A 12797-nucleotide genomic window follows, 5' to 3' on the forward strand; every position below is an offset into this window, starting at 1 on the left:
CGCACGATAGCTAGTACATTATAAAATATTGTATTTGTAAAGATTACAAAATAAAAATTATTGCATCATTTTCAAATGATACCCATTAATGGTTTTGGTTTCTGGTTTCAATACGAAATAAAAATGCTGGAGAAAAATTTTCATGTTTTCTTTAATGAATTTAAGAAAATTATCTTACAAATATCAATTATAATTAATTATAAACTTATAAACTGATTTATTATTTATAAAATTTACAAATTTAAGAAACTATAGAGAAAAATCACTCAAGGCCTAGCACAGACATTACGACGAGGTTTTTGTTTACAACAAACGGTTACCAAAGGCATTGTAAATTGAATAAATATGATATTTTTTTAAAAAAGTAGACGAGTAATTTTCCTCCGATAGTTCAAGGTTTCAGGTAACCTTTGAAAAAACGATTAACTTAAAAATAGGGTAACTAAAGAGTATTTTATTGATATCAACTAGAATTATAAATTGGCAGTGATGTTTTGTTTTAATAATTGCATTGGAGACAATAATTATAATCGTTTTTTATCACTAAATAAATATCTACCAACTAGACTGGAAATTCTAAGTTCAAAGAGATTATCGTAAAGTTATTAATTTCACTTAATTGTACAATAATTGTAACCTTTGAAAATTCAACTATAACCATATCTCTTCTAACTTCATAATTTATCACCTCATCTAACATGTAACCCCTTGTAATAAAAGTAAAAAGTTTGTATGTAATTTATGTTCCGTTCGCATTCTAGTCTTTCAAAGGTTACCTGTGACAAATGCTTAGAAGAAGCTGCTGGTGGGATGCTGTCGGTACACCAGCTGTCGCGGCGGCCTCGTCAAGCCGTCGTCATGGTAACTAACCCTTTGTGGCTGCAGATAAAACGTGGTGGGTGTTCTTATGCTGACCCCTTGTACTTGTGGCCGTTTTCTCGTTTGTAAACTGCTCAACTCGGACGCCGCGAATTGAGGTTCGGTGTTAAAATTGTTCCTATACCTTGTGAAGGAGTAGTCCCTCGCCGGGGACACGACGAAGCCGCTAGGAACCCTCACTTTAGGAGGGATGGAGGCAAGAGCCTCGTTTAGCGCCACATCGTAATCGTTTTCTACTGAATCAGCTAGATTTTGTTTTATCGAAAAATCCTCTGGCACTCGTAAGGGTTTTCCTGTCGCCGTATAAGGTTTAGAAATTTCAGGTTTTAGCTGCGGTGACTTGTACCTGAGGTCCTTGTCTATAGGCTCGGATGCTGAGAGGTAAGGCTTGAGGTAATCGCCTGGAGATAGCGTCGATTGAAGCTTACTCCTTATGGCTTCGTAATTATCGTTGAAGACCCTCAGCACCTTCGTGGCGAGAACCTTCGCCTTGTCCGCAGGCGTCGTGGCCTCCGTGCTCGTGGTGGTCGTTGGCTTTGTTACTATCACTTCACTTGTAGTAGTTTCTTTAATTTCCTGTTGCTTTTTGTCATGTCCTTCGTATTCAATATCCTCTTCATCGTAATATTCGTATTCTTCTTCGGGCTTATAATTTTCTTCATGGGTTGGTTTCTCTGTACCTAAAGTTGTGGTCACTTTTTCAGTAGTAGTCGTTGTTGCTTCTGTGGTTGTAGGAGTAGTAGTCGGAGGGGGAGTCGAGGTAGTAGTGGTCGTAGTCGTCGTGGTAGTAGTTGTGGTCGTGGGTTTAGGGGTGGTATTGGGAGGCATGTTCAGATCCTTACCTGCTACGGGCTGCAAGCCACGGGGCAGGTAGGGACTTCCACCCCTAGATGGTAAAAAAGGACGTTTTACAACTCTGACGTTAGAAGGTCGGACTTCTTTAATCTTTATTACCATATCCTCTTCTTTAACTTTAGGTTCGTCGGTGCTCGCATGTTTTTCCTCTTCATAATAATAGTCGTCGTCGCTCGTGTTTGGTTTAGCGAGTCGTTCATCCCTATTTCGTTGATAATAACTGGGTTTCTTTGCTGGTTGGTCGTATTCGTAATCATCATAATCTTCTACTCTCTTCGGGTTCGGGACCTTTTGGTTTCCGGGAGCTGTTAAATATGACCTTGTAGGCTTAAATTTTTCTTTTACAACTGGTTCTGGTTTTGGCCTTTGCTGAATTGTACTAGATTTTCCGGAAGATGACGGTTTACTTACTTCATCTTCGTAATCATCATAATATTCATCATCTATTTTAGGCGGAGGTTTCGTAGTAGCTATAGGAACGTAACCATATTTTTCTTTTTCAGTAGCTGGAACGGGGCGTTTTATTTTTGGTGGCATACGTGGTTGGCTAAAAATTCCATGACCGTTAGGTTTCACCAATGGCTGACCTTCTGGAGCGGATGGAACTTGTCGTTTGTCTTCTTGTGCTTTGTCCTCACTTTCGTTATTTTTTTCAGGTTTTGTGTAAGGAGGTCTTTCCTCACGTCGGTAAGGTCGTTCATCTCTGTTGTAAAGACGCCGTCCTTCGGTTGGCTGATACCGATCTCTTGGTTTAATACTATCCCTTTTACCATCTTCATTTCCCGCATCTTCTCTCAAAGGTCTTCTTTCATCTCTAGGCCGAATATCATCTCTGTATCTCGTCTCGTCTCTAGGCCTCTTATCTTCTCTAGATCTCATGTCATCTCTGGGTCTAACATCTCTAGGCCTTGTCTCATCCCGAGAACGGGTCTCGTCTCTAGGCCGTATTTCGTCTCGGGGTCGTATTTCATCTCTAGGTCTGATCTCATCTCTGGGTAATATTTCATCCCTTGGACGTTTTTCATCACCTCTTCCGGATGGCATTTCATCCGGTGAAGTGATATCGACGGTGGGCTTTACTTCGTCTCGCGGTCTAATATCATCTCTTGTTCTACCTTCATTACGGTACCTTGACTCAGATCTAGGTCTTTCTTCCCGAGGCGCATCCCTAGAACTTTCTTCATCTTGCGCCCTATCGCCCGTATCATCAATGGGCCGGTTTTTGTCTCTAGGTCTATATTCATTTCTATTTTGCTCACGAGGTACAGTGCGCGGTCTGTCTTCGTCGACAGATTTGTACAGATCTTCTTCTGTATCTCTCGGTCGACCCGGTCTTCTACTACCTTTGTAATTAGGACGTCTCTCTGTCATTCTGTCGTCATTTTCGTAAGGTCTTCTTTCTGGGTAAGGCCTATTCCCAGGTCTTCTGTCATACGGTCTTCTTTCTTCAGCGTAGTCTTCACTTTCATCCCTTGGCCTCGGCCTAGGTTCATATCTGGAAAAAATATTAGCATTATATTAATAGGATATATTTTCTTTATATTATATGTATGTAATAAATAATAAAGGATATTATTGTTATTTAATTATAATGTTATAACATCTACTATGATCCTGTACCAATAATTTATCAATAAGTATTGATAATTACTTCTCATCATAGTCATCGTAGGGTCTTCTTTTAGCCGGCCTAGCTGGTCTTCCTTGCGGTCTACGTGTTCTGCCACCCCTGAAATATTAATTCAATTCAATTAAATTAAATTTGCCTATTTTCAATCAGTTCATTTGTAAACCTTTAATAATTTACTTATAAATATAAAGGAATTGAATATTTGACTATTGAACCTTGAGTTCTTTTGAGTAACGAAAGGTTATCGTTTATGTACAACATTTTGTTCATATTTCATTCAATATCTTGGTGACCTCTTACCGTTCTTCGTAGCCGTAGTCGTAGTCGTCTCTGGCGGGGTAGTAGTACTCGTCATCGTAGTAATCATATCTGTAGTTGGGACGACGGCGTCGCGGGGGGCGTTGCGGGCGCGGGGGGGCTGTAGTTGTGCTGGTGGTCGTCGTGGTCGGCGGAGGCGGGGGAGGCGCTGTCGTCGCCGCTTTGTACAAAGCCTCGTTCCTGTGTACGATTGTAATATTTTGATATACTGAGGCGATGGATTAAGATTTTTTCTTTGTTTTATTTAAGATATTATGTTTGATGCAGTAACAATACTGTTTAAATTATAGGCAAGTCTAAGTTCCAGTGGTTTTATGGATATTTCTATGTGCACAGTTTAAGTATCCAGTTAATGTTACCTGCTAAAGTAATTGGGTGAATTTTTGCAGTCGACCTCGGAGACGAAGTGGCAGATGAAAGTCTTTTGATCGAAGGCAGTGTAGTTGGCGCACAGGAAGTCATACCGCGTACCAAACAAGCAGTGGTGATACACCTGATAACACAAGGCACAAGTAAATACATATTATTATTATATGTTGTTAATAATATGCGAAACTTTAAGACTAAGATAATATGCATTTTAAGATTTAAGAAAAAGTACGTATGTAAAGCAATTGCTTTAAAATGTTAATGTTCAAAAAAAGAAATATTAAAAGCTATTTACGTACTAGTAAATTATGGCATTATATTTATGATTAAAAATTATGAGTTGCTACATAGTACGTCCTAATTGACTGACCTGACATTTGTGAGGTACAGAGGCATAGAATCCGTCATGCAGTCCGTCACATTTAAAGTCCATGGTCTCGGGTTTAGGTACTGCTTCATAGAAGGGGTAGTCTGACAGATTGTATCCGTTGAGTTCCCGAGGAAGATTTGGGTCGTAAATGTAGTCTATCTGGGGGATGCCAGACAATTTCTTGGTCGCGTTCTGAGCCTCCGCGCCATCAACGCCCTCTGCAGTCGTCTCTGTCTGTAAATTCATTTTAGTTCAAGTGAATCTCATATAATATTTAACTAACAGTTATTTAAACCTTTATAAATGAATCTCATTATAAATATATGTTTTTTGTATGTAAAACAAACTATCAATTTATGCTAGTTCTAACAGAATGCATAAGCAATCCGGAAAGTATCTTTGCTACCAAAAACGGTCAGGAACAATTTCCGTACAGAAAAAAATACTCATATAAACATAACGGCCTTATTTATCTGAGCCTTGGATGTGAATTCATGAGGCTTTTTTAATATAGGATCGGCACGCGAGGCATTCGACGTATTGTATTTAATGGAAAGTAAGTCACCTTGTGTGCCAGGGCTCAGAGCACACGGTATAGTTTCCTGCATGAAATATTGCGTACTTGCATTAATCATATTCTTGTTATATTGCGAGTATTAATTACGTGAGTGAGATCTAATTTTTTAAAGCACTATCATTGATTAAGTTTTGTCGCTATGAGGTAGCATTTATCTATCTTTTTCAGTTCTCATTTCTGTAAGAAATTGCTGTGATAGTAACAAATGTAGGTATTGTTAAAGGGTTGAAGCCACACGGTAGCCGCAGCCAGCTGATCTTACAAGAAACTGATCTTTGACCTAATATAAGCAGTAAATTACCAATGCATCATCTTCTGCCTCCGAGGTGTCCTCCGGCGAGCTGGTGGTGCTGGAAGTCTTGGCGAAGATGAGCGAGGTGGCGCGCACTGCTCGTGCGCCCGGCACCTCGACTGACACCACCAACATTAACACACCTGGAAACAAAGGCTAGGAATTAATCCAGATGTAAAATGTAAAGGTGTTAAGTAGCTTCCGTTCCTTCGGTATGTCTTGTCGGATATTGTATAACAAGTTGATTAATGAGCTTCAATTTGTTCTTATGACATCTTACTAATATTATAAATGCGAAAGGTTAGATGGATGGATGTTTGTTTGAAGGTCTCTCCGGAACGGCTCAACAGATTTCGATGAAATTTGACACAGATGTAGAGCAAACACCGAGTCGCAGGCGACAGCTAGTATTTAATAAAGTACATGAAAAGTTTTACGACTTAGTTTAGAAATAGGTTTACATATGTTACTTGAGTAATTCAAAATGGCATAATTATCGTATATCTGTGTACATAATTCCTAATAGAACCCAAGATAGGTTGTCACATACAACTAATGGGTACTACATAAAGCAAAAAAACAAATGAATATACTAATGCAACCTCACGATCTGTCACGTTTTCTTCATTTACTTTCATAGTTTATAACATTTTATTTTTGAATAATCATTTTTGACAACATTTTACATTCTATGATAAATAAGCTAAATTATAATAAAATGTTGTAATTAATCAATGATATTAATAAACATTTTTTTACAACGCCTTATTACGATATAAAAAAGGTTACAAGAAATTTTATGACCTTTCGTATTCAAATTAAAAACTATCGTTAATAATTTGATACTAGTAATGTCGACACACAACCTTTTTTTAACGATGTGTTTTTCAGCACTTACGTGCAAATAGTGGAAGAATATAAAGAATTGAAGAATCGTATATTAATTAAAGATATGCTTTTTAATATGTGATGAGAAACATACATATGTACATGACCTCGTAATTATTTATATATTTATTATTTAAAATCATTGAAATGTGACATTTGATTTTAACTTCTAATAAATTATTGTCACATATTATAAATTACTAGCTGTCGCCTTCGACTCCGTCCGCACGGAATAAAAAATCTCAATAAGTAGCCTATATGTTCTTCCAGATTATGTTCTACATCTGTACCAAATTTCATCAAGATCCATTGAGCCGTTCCGGTGATACTTTCAAACATCCATCCATTTATCATCATCATCTTATATTAGTAAGTTTTATTTTATTTCAAATTCGCTTAGATTTTGTTGCGGTGTCTGTTAATGTTTTTAATGACATTGTAACATAAATGCCCCGAATTTATTTGTGAGTCAAAATTCATACAAAAGAGTTTTTATTCTAAGTAATAAATTGTTAAAATATATTCCATCCTTAACCTTTTGGTTATCGATCGTTTTCGCTTGAACTCTATCATTTTTAATGCTTATTTTATAGTCAATCCTCTACTTTATAATAAATTAACTTATCGGCTGCAGAATTCAAGAGGAGTTGAAGTGAACGTGAAATGTTACGCCATTCGATATCCTTGACTTTTGTAGTTTCGTGCATCACATTCATTAGAATAAATCGTTGAATAGTTATTTCGAAATTCTAGTTCAATTGTTAGTTAAGAAAAGCGCATTAATTTTCCTTAAGCACTACTGTTCTCATACTCTACTCTTCTCTCTCTACTCTTGTTATAGCTAGATGAAAACACTATATATGTCTCTGTACAGATGTTTAGGCAATCTCAATAGTCGCTAGTCCAGTTAAAGCTTCAGAATAAAACGTCAGATGCAAAACATCTTCGCCCCCGGGTGGGCTCGAACCACCAACCTTTCGGTTAACAGCTGAACGCGCTGCCCATTGCGCCACGGAGGCTAGCATAACTAAATACTAAAAACGCTAAGTTTAAAATATTGTGATTCGTAAAATTTACGGGATCGCTCAATATAGACTCAGGACTTTAACACAATGCCGCGAAAGCGAATCGATATGGATATGAATTAAATCATACTATCTTACTAATATTATAAATGCGAATGTTTAGATGGATGGATGTTTGTTTGAAGGTATCTCTGGAACGGCTCAACGTATCTCGGTGAAGTTTGGTATATATAGATGTTAGTCTGGATGAAAACATAGGCTACTTATTGTGTTTTTTTAATTCCGTGCGGGCGGAGTTGCGGCCGACAACTTGTTTTAGCATCTATCCAGTATGGATTAGTTTGTTCTAACTGTCCACTAGGTTTAAATTACAAAACCCAATTTAAAAAAGTAGAAGAAACTGTGTTCCACTTAAGATAAATTTTCATATCTTTCGCTTAACATTAAATTTCGCTTCTAATTAGCTTTCATGTCTGTGTACTAACTCCTTTAAAATAACACTGGTCTGCAACGAAATCCTCCTTTGAATAAAAGTATGATCCGTTTAAAGAGTTTACCGTCCTCAATCTATATCTGCTTTTCGTTTTGTGCTATCACGTCTAATTTTTTTTTTATGTTGATTTTAGATTTTTAGAAATTATGGGATTTTTTGCTGTACTAATATTACTATACTATGTTATTCTCGCGTTAAAGCAACTTTTATTGGTTGAGATTGTATTTGCACACAAATAAACGGTGTGCAGTGATAGAAAGAGAGAAAAAAATATTATCTGACGCTTTTTTAAGCGAATATGAAAGAAAATTATATGGGAATATGAAATTATTACTGCAAGAAATCAAAAATTCACAATACGCATAGAACATTTGTGTTGATCTAAAAGTTTTAGCAATTTTAACTGGCCTGCAAGGAGGATGTCCTCATTGCAGTCCAGTTAAAATCACCAAATGGTAAATACCAAATTTTGTGGTTTTTTATGTGAGTGGGACAGTCGCGCAAAAGACAAACACAACATAGTAAAAAGCTGACCACAAAGAACGTTTTTTTTTTTCAAAATCAAAACCTCTCTGAGTTTGTCTCCTGTATCTAAAAATGTAAAGGAATATCCTTTCGTTCCTAGTGAAAAAAAAAAATTCCACCACTTCATATAAAGCTGGGTCTTATGAAAAACTTTGTGAAAGCCCAGTACTTTCAGTACTAGAAAACAAAGTTTCCCCGGATCAGGCGTTAGAAGAAGGAATTTTTGTAGGTCCTCAAATACTCGAGCTTATGAAGGACTCAATTTTTAAAATAAATTTAAATCAATTCGACAAAGGGCGCAGACTGCTTTTGTAGAAAATTTGTGCCAAAATTTTCTTGGAAAAAAATCAGAACTATCAGGAAATCAAACAAGAACTTCTAATTTCCTACAAGGCTCAAAAAAGTAACATGTTTCTTAAAATTCATTTTTTGTACTCTCACTTAAAATTTTTCGCACCAAATCTCAGAACAGTATCTGATGAAGACTGTGAGAGGTTTCATCACGATATTTTGCACATAGAGAGGACACAACGGGAAATGGTCCGAAGCAATACTTGCAGATTTTTGTTGGTCGATTTATCAGGAAACTCCATTAAAAAATATGAAAAAGAAAAAAAACGACTAAGTAAAATGGGATTGACAACTAGTAATGATATTGTCATATGCATTTTAAAGGTTGTGTAATAGTGTACATCCAACATTATTTAAGTAATTAAATGAATGATAAAAATTTCATATTAAAAAATTGTTTTTCTTAAAAATTCCATCCCAAAGAATATAGACGTGCTAGAAAACTTTGAATGATATATTTATGTTCAGTATTGTTGTATTAGACAAGATAACTGCATAACATTTGAAGGAGAGAAAAAAAAATTTTTTTTGCAGACCAGTGTAATCAAGCATAAACCAGGAAATCAATACGCAAAAAAATCAAAATCTTAGTTAAGTAACGACATTTAATGGCTAATTTAAATTCTATATTAGAAAAATGTAATAAATCTAAAAACGATCGTTATTAAACAGAGTGTGGCCAATAAAGCTTAGCTTCCCGTTTCGAAAAAACTGGTTGTTCCAGTGGTAATTCTATGAATGATTGATACATTTTATCTACTTGTTAAATTAGATTCTAAAGTAAGTAAAGAAATATATAACGTTCAAAATTTTAATCTGTCCGTATTTTAACCATTTTTTCAAGGTCGTTCTGTATTCGATAGACGGCTGTATTTTACAGGAAACTATTCATTAATTACATTAATCGATTACAAAAAATAAATTTATCTAAGAATTTACAAAGCTTAAGGTAGAATAACGTCAATGGTGTTAGTTAAATTATTTAAATAAAGAAAGGAGAAGCCCAGTCCAAGTGCCGATAACATTTCGAAGGAAAATTCGAAGCAAATATCATCTCATACTTTGAAATTAGTATAGCTGTTTATGTTACAATTATAGACTAGTCGCTGTTAAATGATTCTTATTTCAAAGGTGATATTTTGTTAAATTATAAACGAGTTTCCATCAGTGTGATATTAACAGAAATATGAGTTTTTTGTATGTCGTTTCAAGGTTGATCAGTGTCGCGTTCTTGTCCAATTGCCTTAACGACCTCTTTGCATACACGTATACTTCACATTTGTTAGTAATAACATCTAGAGATGTCATTATAAGATTTAAATTGAATATTAAAGTATATTACATAGTTTAATTTGACGTAAGATCTGTTTCAATCAGATTACTTAATTCAAAGGGAAATGTAGCAAAAGTGTCTTTGTACGTAAACTTTTTTCAATGTTAGTTAGTTGTTAGTTTTGCAAATTATAGTCTCAGTTTTGATGTATAAAAGTTTTTTTGATGAGAAAATTTCAGTCGTGTGAACTGACGGTTACATAAGGGATGTTTATATTAATAGTCACTTTCTTTTATACTGTTCCTTTGTTTAATTACACTCGCGCCATATTTTTACCCTAAAATACCTTGGCAAGTCTTTTTTTAGAATACCTGGCAGTCATCATAAAATCTTATGGACATCAGAGTTTTGTTACTTTATGTAGATTAAAAAGTCTAGATTGAATAGACTGTAGTGTTTTTGTAGTTTGCGTATTGATAGTGAGAATATAGACTTACAAAATAAGCTGAGTCCCAGCCATCTGTGTCGAGCGCGTTTCATTCTGCCAGTGTAACCTGTAAATATATATAACATAGTTTTTAATATCAAAATAGTAATTAACAAACAGATAAATAAATTATTACTTATATATTACTAAGTATAAAGTTTTTTAATACCTTAATTTACTTAATATTAAGATATATAACGGTTTATGTTTATCTAACTAACCGTCGGTTTCAGATACAAAATTATAGAAAAGTTACAGAATAAATAGGGTGATAAATTGTTTTATTTATTAAGTAATTTTTTTGAGGAATTCTCTAAACCTCAGGGAAAATATAAGTTTTCAACAATACGAAAATTGCAAGTTTAACTATAATTTTAACGCTTGCTTATTTCAATAACCTTTTTTATATAATAGACATAACAAGATTATAATCTTCAAAACAATTAGAAAGTTTTATGTATAAAGTTATATGAAACGTTGTTGAATAAATACAATTATTTAAAGATAAGCATCCGAGTGCGGGAGATGTACACCGGACACCGGACACCGGACACCGGACACCGGACAACATGTGTGGAAAATGCTCACGGTCTCGTGTCCATGAAATAATATAAAACCGTCGTATTCAAAACTTACTACATCAAATACATTCTTATGTTACCGTAAAACTGTAAACAGTAAAGATACTGTAATATTTATTAATCCAAACGCAGAATTTATTTAATATTCCGCACGTGATTTACTACTTACTAATGAAGTCTACATTTTTTCCGTTAGTTTATAGTATAGCTAGTTAGATTCTAAACTATCTTTGTTCTCAATATTACGGCGACACGTACACAGTAATAGTCAACAGAGGGAGGCGCAGGGCCTTGCATTGTTCCCACACGACACGAACGTACATAAATTTGCAATAAAATGTATGAAATAGCATTTTTCTGTAGTGAAGCTTGTAGAATAAGTTATTTTAAAGGCCAGTTCTTTATTTACGATCGTAATGGAAATCTTTACATACCTAGAGTACTGGTGAAGCGAGCTAAACTTGCTGCATTAAAAAAACAACTCTTATTTGAATAACTTTTAGTCTTAAGGGATTTTGTAATGAAGATAAAGTTTAAAAACTTACATTAACGTATAAATAACCCAACTTAAAATATGAATCTTAAAATCAACTTCTAAATTAAATCTATTAGACCTAAACAAAACTTCTCGTTGAGGAAAAGTGTGGATGAAAATTATAATCTGTTATTATTTTTTTATAAAATTAGATAGTACCACATATCAAAAGTACTAATTGAATTGCTTTTTTGAACTGTTCTTGTTCATTTATACACATTTGTGTAATGTTTAAAATTTTCAAATAAAACTTTAATGTCGATCTAAAATTCTAACGTTTGCCCAAAACCCGTTGTAGCGGCGACTGTCGCTGGGTCTTGAGTAACATTGACGTGACTGGAATTTTGAAATCAAATTGTGATGCTTTTGTTTAACAAATCGTTTAGTAACGGAACTGAATTGATTGGTCAGCACAATGTTAGCTTTGAACGTCATCGCTAGTTTCCAATTTATTTTGGTAGTTTCGATTGTTGCATAAATATTGCAATTGAGATTTTAGTTGCTTATGTAAAATACGACCAGGAAATGTTGCTGATTAATGTTAGTTAGCGGTAAGTTGAATATTAAACGATAAACTGGAATAAATGGTTCCTTATTACAATTACTTCATGATACTTTGAATTTTATTAATTTAATTTAAATAATTGCTAGAAGGATTGACGAATCTATCTTATCTATATATATATAAAAGAAAGTCGTGTTAGTTACACTATTTATAACTCAAGAACGGCTGAATCGATTTGACTGAAAATTGGTGGGCAGGTAGCTTAGAACCAGGAAACGGACATAGGATAATTTTTACCCCGTTTTCTATTTTTTATACCGCGCGGACGGAGTCGCGGGTAAAAGCTAGTGTAACAATAATTCAAGCGTTTTAAATCTTAATAATTATAATTTGAGACATATTTTCAAGCCGGTATTATCTCGAGTCAGTTGGAAGCCGTCTCCGTATACCTTTCCAGGATATAGTTAATTTATATTATTTTTATTTGTATGTAGGAAGTGCAACAGAATATTCCTGATGTCCATATCACTGCATGCGTAAGGTCGTTCACCTTGTGAGGTCCTTGCTCATTCACTTTTACCTTACATATTGTTAGCGTCGCTCCGCAAACTACGGAAATTCTCTAACATGTTTAACTAATAACTGTCGTAGTTTATTTATAAGGAAACTATTGCTATCTCTATTTTTCCAATGAGAATGATTGGGATGGAAATATTGTTGTAATACAAGTGTTACAGCAGTGAAAATTGATCGTCATGTCATCGCTTTGAGACAAAAACTTCAACACTTCTCATGACTTGCTCAAAAACATCTTTAACAGTAATAGATTACAGCGACGTAAAAA

At 34.7% G+C, this 12797-nt stretch overlaps 1 protein-coding gene and 1 non-coding gene across 6 annotated transcripts in view; both read right to left on the minus strand.

Moving 5' to 3' along the window:
• Positions 1-644: 644 nt before the first annotated feature.
• The window catches only part of LOC106715564 (cell surface glycoprotein 1), a 36297-nt gene continuing 24144 nt past the window's right edge, over positions 645-12797 (minus strand). For all 5 annotated transcript variants that reach the window (XM_045682353.1, XM_045682349.1, XM_045682352.1 and 2 more), the window contains 7 exons: positions 10343-10399; positions 5300-5433; positions 4422-4655; positions 4042-4175; positions 3665-3862; positions 3386-3463; positions 645-3229 (listed from right to left, as the gene is read on the minus strand). In XM_045682353.1, the coding sequence (XP_045538309.1) occupies positions 790-3229; positions 3386-3463; positions 3665-3862; positions 4042-4175; positions 4422-4655; positions 5300-5433; positions 10343-10385 (3261 nt within the window). In that variant the 5' untranslated portion in view covers positions 10386-10399 and the 3' untranslated portion in view covers positions 645-789. The remainder of the gene's footprint in view (positions 3230-3385; positions 3464-3664; positions 3863-4041; positions 4176-4421; positions 4656-5299; positions 5434-10342; positions 10400-12797) is intronic.
• On the minus strand, positions 7125-7197 carry Trnan-guu. Its single transcript has one exon. It is a non-coding gene; the product is annotated as a tRNA-Asn (tRNA).

The sequence above is a fragment of the Papilio machaon genome, chromosome 19, assembly GCF_912999745.1.
Source record: "Papilio machaon chromosome 19, ilPapMach1.1, whole genome shotgun sequence".
Lineage (NCBI taxonomy): Eukaryota > Metazoa > Arthropoda > Insecta > Lepidoptera > Papilionidae > Papilio > Papilio machaon.